Genomic DNA, 10,368 nt, shown 5'->3' with positions numbered 1-10,368 from the left:
CGCCCCCCCGGCGCAGTTGAGTGCCTTGCATTTTTCCATATTGAATGCCATCAGGTTTTTATCCGCCCACTTTCTAAGCCTGTCAAGTCAGCCTGGATCACCTGCCTATCCTCAGGTGTGGACCTGGGTGATTAAATCCCATTTTGGTTTAAAAGAACACCAAAGTTTGGTGTCATTGGTGAACTTGGCCAGCCTGCTTCTGACACAAATGTCCACATCGTTAATAAAGATGTTAAAGTGTACAGGTTCAAGGATGGAGCCTTGGGGGACACCACTGGTCACGGAGCACCATGATGATTCACTTCCGTCGATTACCACTCTCTGGGTCTGACCTCGGAGCCAATTCCCTGGCCATTGGACTGTGATGTAGCCAAGGCCACAGTTGGCCAATTTTATCATGAGGAGATTGTAGGACATCAGATCAAAGGCTTTTTTTAAAGTCCAGATATATGATGTCAATCTCTTCTCCCTTGTTCAGGTGATGTGTCACCTCGTCATAGAAGGAAATGAGATTGGTCAGGCAAGACCTACTTGCAACAAGCCTCTGCTGGCTGTCCCTCAGGATGTTGCCATCAGCCAGTTTGTCAAGAATGGTCTCTCTGATAATTTTTTCCAAAATCTTTCCAGGGATTGAGGTCAAGCTGATGGGCCTGTAGTTTGCTGGATCCACTTTCCTCCTTTTCTTGAAGATAGGCACCACATGGGCCTTCTTCCAATCTTCGGGTACTTCACATGTGTGCCACGAATTCTACAATATCCTTGCCAGTGGCTGGGCTGTGATGCCTGCCAGCTCCTTAAGTACCCTAGGGTGTAAACTGTCAGGACCAGCTGACTTGAAGGTGTCCAGCCTCTCAAGGTGTTCCTTTACAAGGTCTACACTGATGCTGGGTATAAGTTCACCCTCACCCTGGCTGTCCTGCATCGTGTTAGGCAGGGTGCAGTCCCTTTGGGCTTGTGGAAAACAGATGCAAAATATCCATTAAGCAGGTTGGCTTTTCCTTGGGTGTCGGTTGTCAGTTGTCCCATTTTGGTTTAAAAGAACACAACTCCTACCTAGCATGTTGCTTTTCTTTTTACTTGTATGTTTGCAGTAATGAATCATTCATAATCCTTTCTAAAGGTCTGGAAGATTCAGTAGTTGTATCTTTCACTTTGCACGTGATCAATGTGTATGCTTAAAAAACTTGTTTTCCTGCTCTGTACAGTACTGATTGCATTATTTGTGGTCCAGAAATAAATGAGCTTCATTTGGCCTTAAACAGATCTGACAATTATTCTTTCCCAGACTTAATGCAGACAAAAGGAAGACAAAGTAAAATGTCATTACTGTCTCTGTTTATTTCTGATGTGAGACTATTCTGTGCCCCAGGATGCTTCAGGGAGGGTCAGCAGATAGTAAAGAAGATGGAGGTCCCCAGTTTGCTGAGGTCTTTGTTATCATCTGGTTTGGAGCAGTTGTAATTACGCTAAACTCAAAACTGCTTGGAGGAACCATGTGAGTATCAGTGTGAACATTGGAAGGGAATGCATTCAAGCGTGCAGCATCAAGCTTCCATAATACTCAACTGCATTCTTCTGTCTTCTTTCTCTGTCTCCCTCGCTCCTTTCTAGATCTTTTTTTCAGAGTCTGTGTGTCCTGGGTTACTGTGTCCTGCCCCTGACAGTGGCTATGCTGGTATGCAGGCTGGTACTACTAGCAGGTTCTGGCACTGTTAGCTTCATTGTCCGACTTATTGTAGTGATGGCTATGTTTGCCTGGTCAACACTAGGTAAGGAAATGTCAGCTATATAACTATTGCATGTGATAAGGGATGTTTAGTGCTCTTGTTCTCTAAAGAGAAAGACCTGCCTAGTAGTCTGCTGGAAGCATAAAGCGGGAGGAGATTGTGGTTTGAAGTCTTAAGTTCCCCAGGGCACTTAAGGCTGGGGTGGAAATAGCACTTCTGCCCTTGGGGTGGGAAGGACACTCCCCTTCCCCACATGTCTGTTGCTGCTCAAGATCCTAATCATGTCGATAGAAACTATATTTAGTACTTCAATTCTGGAGGGAGGGTTGCCTGACCTTTTGTCTCTTGGGGAAAGAATTAAAAAAGAAACAAACTAATTCAACAGGAGACTTAGGCCAAGGAATACCTTTGGAAAACACTGATTCATGTATACACTTGTAGTATTGCTGCTAGTCTCATCCTGTGTAATATATCAGCCAAGTGCTGTTCTTTCTTTTGATAAAGGAAGATAAAACTAGTGAGCAGTGGTCATCCCTACAGAATTCTGAGATGGAACTATTTATTGTCATTTTACTGTAGCACTGCCTTTCACCTTTCAAATGCAAATCAGATGCTAATTTGAAAGCATTAACTCATTCTTGATTAATTTGGAAAATCTTCTATTTTTTAATTGCTTAACATTTCAAGTATGTGTGTTCTTTCTCCCCACCAGCATCAACAGCCTTCCTGGCAGACAGCCAACCTCCAAATCGCAAAGCTTTGGTCATTTACCCCATATTCCTCTTCTACTTTGTCATAAGTTGGATGATTCTTACTTTTACAGCTCAGTGATGGTGGATCAGCAGAGACTGCACACTACAGAACTGAAGATTTTCTTGACTGATGCAATGAATTGTGGGCTTCATCTGTCTGTAATTTATTTTTGTTGCTTACTGTAAAAAGGCAGGTGATGGGGTAATGCCAGAGAGCAGCAAATTCGTCACTTTTTTTGTCTCGTTCTTAAAAGAAGCCAGTTGCTTGAAAGATGCTGAAGTCGAGCTACTGGGTTTTAATTTAATCCTGCTGTTTTAGTATAAATATCAAAGTAGAAAAGGCCCACTGCGAGAAGAGGCTGTCCTGCCTGAGGGAGAGGGCAGTTCTTGAACATGAAAACATTAAAATTGCATCTTGGAACGTCGAGGAGGCTGATAATTGAAGAGTAGGTGACAGAATTACCTACATTAGCAGAATTTCCATTTATGCTTGGAATTCTTTTTAAAACTGAATATTGCCTTATGAATGCTAGAACGTATTTGCTGATTCATGCTGGATGGGGAAGAAATGTCTGGATCTTGTCTCTTTCTTTTCCTTGATGTACAGAGTTGAACTCTATATAAGGTGGCCATGATGAACCCATCATTCACTGTCAGACCTGATTTCAGTTCTTGGCAAAAATACATATTTAGTCTATGCCATATCATTCCATGTCTGAAGGGAACTGCTTCTGATCATCTGAATGCAAACTCCTCTTGTACACTTACACACTTCAGCCAGTTTTGTGTGTTTTGGGAACTGTGTATTAGCTCAATATATTGAGTATGGTGTGGCGCTAGTTGAACCACATGTCTCAGGATGGGGAGAATGTTTGTTTATGCCGGATAGTTACTACTTTTCTCTTGCGACCCAAGAGCTGAATGAGTGGGAGCCCGGGAGGAAGACTTTTGGACTTCACTTTGAAGGTGACTGCAGTGATTGTCAAGCTGTCGATTTTGTAAATGTTGAGCACAGTCTTGAGCAGTTAGAGATTTGTGTACCACAGCTGCTGGGAATTCCTTCTGAGTAAATGAGGTTTTTGGTACAGGAGACATTTGAACAGCAGCATCCAAACAGTAGACTCAAATATGCTTAAACGTTCTGGGGGAAGGGCAATGAATTACGTCCCTGATGAAGGCAGTGGCTGCTCAGAATTAATATGTGGATGCACTAAGCAGCTAGAGTCTGTAACTTTTGTTTGGTTGTTTACATGGGTAGCACTTCCACAGAAATGCCTGTGTTTGCTTACAGCTCCTCTTTCTGCTGAGGGGAAATCAGATTTGTTTTTCTATAGATTTAGACAGAGTATTTATTAAAAAGGGGGGAAATTGTTCTTCAGATATGCACCCTTTCTCCTTTAAACCTTGCAGACGTACAGTTGTTGGGCTTTAGCGTGAAGATGAAGTCCTGCATAGTTGCTTGTGGAGAAAAGTACAGAAGTTTAAAGTTGCATACTTTTTGAGCAAGCAACGTGAGGAGAGCTGCACAGCATTGAGTTCTGGTAGGGGGAAGGAAGTTGCTGTTGAAATGTACAGTCTATTCTAATGTTTGATATACCATGTTTCATGCTTTCCAATGTAGTAATATGTGCATATAGATTGATTAGTCAGATCATACCCAGATGTAAATGTATCTAGTTTTATATTTAAATACAAAAATGCAGTTCTTTTTATAAACACTAATATGGTATGGATTCGGGAGCCTATGTAATTTAACATGTGTAGATTAAGAATCCAAGTGGAAAGGGGGAAGAAAACAAAAAATCAGTTACTCCCTACGCTGTCTCTTCTATTCTGCCAACTGACATAAATGGGTTTGTACAGATTTGACTTCTACACAGATGGACAGTGGAAGAGACAGTAAGTGGCAAGTGTCTGTCTCAACTACTGAAGATGGAACCAGGGTATTAATACACTTAGGTACAAAATTCAGATTGGGTATTTTGGAGCAGAGAGAAATTGTTACCAATGTGAAATTGCTTTAAAAAAACAACAGTGCTGTTTCTTTTCAGCCAATTCAAATAAACTGTACTTTAAAATGCTAAAAACAAATATTTTGGGAAAGCGAAGAATTGCAAATATATTAGATCATTACAATTGGAGTATATGTTACATACTCAGCAAACCTCCCTATTGACCTTAATATGAAAATTGTTGGTAAGAATATGCACTACTACAGGATCAACCCTTGGTTGTGCAGTTTCCATAAGATTCCACAAGATCTGCAAGATTTGATTTCCAATGTATGTCTTATGGCTCAGTCTTAGATACAGTGCTATTATTTTTTAAGGAAATTAACGTAAAATGTATCAATCTCCTTGAGAAGAAAGGCAAAAGTCTGGAAAGTATTTTGAATTGAATCTGGAAACATGATTAGATGTGTGACTTCTCCTCCTGCAGTCTCATGCCCATTTTGTTTTGTTTTCTTACAGATTTCGGTGTGGGTGGTTCTGTGTGAATGATTATTTTGCTTTTGGCTTATGAATGAGGCAAAACACTTTTATTTTTATGTTAACTTGATTTAATTTAAAGATGGCCACTACAGAGTTTGTAGTGTAGAGGATTTTAATGTATTAAGGGGTATGGAGAAATAATCTGGTTATAGGATGAAAGTGATTTTTTTTTTTTTTTTTAACTTGCTGCATTGATTCCTGGAGTGGAAATTTATATTTTTCCAAAGTAGTAAAATCTTCCAGTTACTCACTTGGAAAACATAACTTCCCATAGAGTCTTTAGCAGTGTATAGCAGGAGGTAGGTGGGGATTGCAGATATCCTGAAATTTCTTGCTTCCAGTTGTGAAAAGTTACACATTTTGTATTAAAACAGCACTGCTTCCTGAAGCAGAACAAAGGAACAATGTGTTGCCACTCTCAGCCAGGAATTCCAGTTGTTACAGTTCATTGTCACAGTAAATTACCCCATTCACTTTCTATTTGTGTCAGCCCCAACTGATACCAATATATTTGAAGTGTGCAATACACTTCATTTAAAGAAAAAAAATCTTATATACCATTATTGGTTCTGAAAAAGCTTTGTGGGCCTAGCTCAATTTCTTAGTTAGAGGAGGAAGGCAGATATTTTCATTTGAAACGTCTAACGCTTTTTGTAAACAAACCATTACCTCTTTAAAAGATGCAGAGAGGGCAGACAGCCCTGAAAAAGGGCATTAGGTTGTATGGCTTGAATGGTTACACAGCCAGGCCTTTGCAGTTTGCTCTTTTCTATTTCATTTAATAAAAAAACAAATCTAAAACTTTATTTTTTTTTCTGTGATATTTTGTGAAGTGTGAACTTGAGGGCTCAATGTCTATCAAAGATATTGCTATAGCACAAGGATGCCTTCCATTTTAGCTTGATTGTGTCTAAACTGTATGTATTCTAGAGTGATTTCTCATCCCTGACATCTGAATTTCTCTTGGCTTCTGTGGTTAAACTATGCCAGAGATATTTATGGCTAATATTAAGTACTTTCTATTGACAGAATATGTTCATGCTAATATGTGGACTAGTAAAGAACAAGGTTGCAGATGTTTACTTGACCAGTAGGCAGGACTTGCATTTGTATATTTTGGAAGGCATAGCTCACACCACAGAGGGACTAAAATGCAGCAAATTTCTCCTGTGATAGATCTGAGGATACAATTAAAATCAGTAGTAACTGGAAAATGACCCTTTGTTTTGCAAGCCTTTTACCTGTTTCTTAAAGTAATAGTGGTTAAGAGCATTGTGCCATGGCACGTTGTGTACAGTTAGCTTGCTGCTCTTAGGTGTTATTCCCTCAGCAATTTGAGGGGAATTATGATTTTAAAACAGAAAAGTTAACTGTGAAACCACAAAAGGGGCCAGTGTAACACTTCTAATTACTTCAGCCATTAGAAACTAACGAGAAGTCAAGCTTGACTGTCTCTTAAAAATTGTAGCACTGTATGGAAGGCCTACTTGGCTGAGTGGTTCTAAATCCAACATGACAAGATGAGCGTAATATATGCCCATTGTAAGGTTTATTTCTTTTGTACGCCTCCAAAAGGATACAGGTTAGTCCATATAAGCACTAATCTCTCTCCCTGTCTCTCTCTCTCTCTCTCTCTCGATTTTATATATTAGTGCTTATATGGACTAACCTGTATATAAATGCAGAGGAGACTGCATTTTCAAATCCTAAATATAGACATTGTATATAAGTGCAAAGGGGACCCATGTGCAAGTGTGTGTGCGTCTCTTCTGTATTTATATATAATGTTTATGATTTGAAGACAGTCACTTGCTTTTCAAGGGAAAAAGCAAGCCAGCTCTCTTCTATTTTTTTAAAGTGGGGAGGGCTGCAGGGGGAAGAGCAGACTTCTTGCCTTAATAGCAAGTGTAACTTTTTTCTGCAGAGGAGCCAGATAATCTTCTAAGGCATGAACCAAGTTCCCCCCCCCTTTGTTATTTTTTGTCTCATTGCTGTATGTCTTAAATTCCTTTGAACCTGAATTTTAATATTGAACTGCTGTTGTGTATATATATCAGACCTGTGAAAAGGTAAAGATGTACATTATTTGTTAACTTTAAAATTTATAAATTAAAATACTAAAAAGGATATGAGCAAGCTTGTGTGTGGGTTGAAAGTTACTGTATGCATTCTGCTGTTGGCTGCATTTGTGCATTTCCAGCTGCCAAAGATTCTTACTTAAAATAATATTTGCAAACAAACAAACTCAGCAACTTGGTTTAGTTTTATGGTAAGCAGTGTACGTTCTGAACTGCCAGGAGCTGGGAGTTCGGTGAGAAGGAATACCTTCCACCATTTAGAGCAGAGACCTCTGGGGCACTGAGAAACAAGACTGTCATCCAGCCTTTGTCCAGAGGAAGGCAAGTATTACAGAATCATGAAGACAGGCCTGGGGTGGGAGAGGGGGAACAGGTCTTGTTTCTTCACCCCTTTGTGCCTGCCTGTGGTGAATTCTGATATGGCAACATTTTGCATCTGCTGTGTATGTAAGGTGCAAAATGAGAAGGGATGGCCAACAGGGCTTATTCCACTGAATTGTTGGGCAACCAGTGTCAAAGTTAACCCTGATAGCTGCCAGAGCACTGTCACCTGGGCCAGTACCAAGGAAGAAGTGGGGAAGGGTAATGCTGCTGTTGCTTGCTCTACTGATCTTCCAGACTCTGCCTTCAGAAGGGATCTTGATTTTCCTGGGGTTGAGGAGTGGTGTGTTAACCCCTATGGCTCCCACAGCTGCTGTGTTTGCAGGGCTAGTATCCAGGGGGTTAAGGCTACTGCCACTTGACCTGCTGCTGTAGCTGGACTGGTCCATTAAAAAAAAACCCAAACCCTTGGTCCAGATCTAGCACATGGGGTTAAATGAATTTGATGTGCCTGATCTAGTACCTCCCCTGGCACAGATGTAGGATGCACTATTTCTAAACTAGCTCAGATAGAGATACCTATATGACCACTTCTTGAAAACCTCTAGTGAAAGATTCCATAGCTCTTCCTGTTCTTTGAGGTATGAAGTTTTGTTCCTGAGATCTGAATCTAAATCTGCTTTGCTGTACTTTTAAGTCCACTGCTTTGCCTCTTCCCTGTCCATCTATACATTTTATAGAAACACAAACCTGTTAGTATGTGGAAGTCAGGCTTTATCATGCAATTCACTAAACAGTCTAGTACTGTGACTTAATCGCCCTTCTAATGAGACTTGGTAATGAATTAATCCATACTTGATTTAAAAGAAAATCACTTTGTACTCGGGTGTAGAGGTCTAATAATCATTCTGAAGCCATAATTATTTAGCCAGAACAATCAGTTTTTTTAATGCTGAATCAGTTTACTGTATTGATCAATCCCACTATAAATCTAGGCACATAAAGTGAAAGCTGATTGCAAGAGGATCCTCCCATGTATGGAACTAAATTTACCCATGCGAGCTATGTATTTATGCAGCCAGCGTCTTTCTTCTACCATCACCTACTTCTGAAGGGACTTGTCATAGATGTATGTGTATTTGATTCCAACTCACTGCTGATTAGACTAGGGACTTATGTACAAGGAAGCCACAACACTAGGTAGCTTAGTTAGGCTTCAGGCACTTGACAGGCAGGTTTCTAAACAGCAAGGGAGTGGTAACTTTCAAATAGTATTGGCTCAAATCTGAAGCCATGACCTAGAGATCTATAACTTCTGTTGCTTCCTCATCAGGCTTACAAATTGCAAACAACTGCTGGAACTTCCTTAGCCTGATGAAGGGTTTTTGAACCTGAAAGTTTGCTTAATAACTTTTCTCCAACTATTTGGGTTGGTCTACTAAAAGATATCAAATTCACCCAAGAAACACTATTCTAAGTACTTGACTGGCATTTGGTGGAGCTTCTTTGGATTAAGGAGCCAACACAATTGCATTTCTGTACTCTAGAAAGTGTTTCTAATGCACGGCTTCCTAGCCATGTTGACATGGTGATACGCCAAATAAACAGTGGGTGTGTCTATGTTTTATTAATGCACTTTGGTTAATGTGCATTCAATCTAGTACTTCCATTGTGAAGTACTAGAAAAATGTGCATTAGCCTATCTTAATTTGCATTTGCAATAGCACTTTTGTGACACTTTTAATGCACACTAGCCTATCTTAATGCACATTAAGCACAAATGTAGACAGGCCCAGTGGGTAGCTAAACGCTGGCCTAAAGGCTGCATGATTGGACCTGGTATCTATTCTATTTTAAAAGCATTCTTGCCCAGCTGGCCACAGGAGGGCAGCCATTCCCTTTGAGCAGCAAAGTCTCTCAAAGCTGTTCTTTTAATCAGCTCAGCAAAGAACAGGGATGAGTATTTGCATCTCTTTTCCTGCTTCACAGAATTTCTCCCTCCTCCCCCCTCACTTTACAATGGAAGATTGAGAGCAGGCTGAAACACATTTCCTAAATCTATCTGGTGTGCAGAATCTCTGGCAGCCAGTCTCAACCTCAGCAAAACATTGCACATGAAATTCAGAGCTTGGCAACAACCAGCTTGCTGGATTTGCTGTCAGTTGAGTGAGACTAGAAGGCTTCATCAACTATGGACTCTATTCAATCTGCTTTTTATTTAATTTCATTTACTGTATTTTGAGGAGAAAAGAGATATTTAAGAAAGGGCAGGCTGTTTGTATTTTAAAACAAAATTAATTTCACTATTGGGGAGTGATATGTCCTTCCACCCCAAGAAATCTATCCCCCTTAGAGATATCGTGATATAATAACTCCAGAAAAAAAATTGCCCAAAGAAAACAGAGAAAAAAACCACCATCAAAATAGTTGTGTTCATAAATCTCAATCCCACTTCACATTTGCAAATCTTTAAATAATTGCTTTAATTTTGCCTGGGCAAGCTATAGGTTGGTGCAAATATTAAGCAAATACTATAAATTCAAAAGCTGTAATTATATACTTTTAGGCTCCAATACATTTAGTCAGTTGTATAGTTTAATGTAATGATGTAATTAGTACATTTTTGTTGGCCTGTTTGCTTTTGCTAAGATAGTTTTCAAGATGGGGTCTTGTTTCTGGAATATTAGTAGCAAGTTGCTTGGCTTGCCACTTACAGGTTAGTACAAGGAAGGTTACTGAGATCAGTCTAAGACAGTAGGAGTCAATGTTTTTGGCAGACTTGCCACAAATTAGCCCTGTACCCTCACCAAGTGACACTGATCTGCTCCTGCCCCATCTGCTCTGCTCTCTATTCCCAGCGCTGTTCTCCTTGCCCAATTTGCTACTTTGCTTTCTGTTCCCTGCCTCATCTGCAGGTTGACCACCTTTAGTCTAAGAAAAAGTTTTGGTGTCATCTCGATCACCCTGAGGAACAGCCTGACCCAATTTTTAACAAAGA

At 40.1% G+C, this 10,368-nt stretch overlaps 1 protein-coding gene across 1 annotated transcript in view; it reads left to right on the top strand.

Moving 5' to 3' along the window:
- YIPF6 (Yip1 domain family member 6) overlaps positions 1–7,096 on the top strand; it is a 12,971-nt gene extending 5,875 nt beyond the window's left edge. The window contains exons 5-7 of the mRNA XM_006020499.3: positions 1,370–1,495; positions 1,612–1,769; positions 2,440–7,096. Of these exons, the coding sequence (XP_006020561.1) occupies positions 1,370–1,495; positions 1,612–1,769; positions 2,440–2,558 (403 nt within the window). The 3' untranslated portion in view covers positions 2,559–7,096. The remainder of the gene's footprint in view (positions 1–1,369; positions 1,496–1,611; positions 1,770–2,439) is intronic.
- Positions 7,097–10,368: the final 3,272 nt, after the last annotated feature.

The sequence above is a fragment of the Alligator sinensis genome, unplaced genomic scaffold, assembly GCF_000455745.1.
Source record: "Alligator sinensis unplaced genomic scaffold, ASM45574v1 scaffold809_1, whole genome shotgun sequence".
NCBI lineage: Eukaryota > Metazoa > Chordata > Crocodylia > Alligatoridae > Alligator > Alligator sinensis.
Note: the sequence above shows the minus strand (reverse complement) of the source record. Positions and strands in the feature narration are given on the sequence as shown.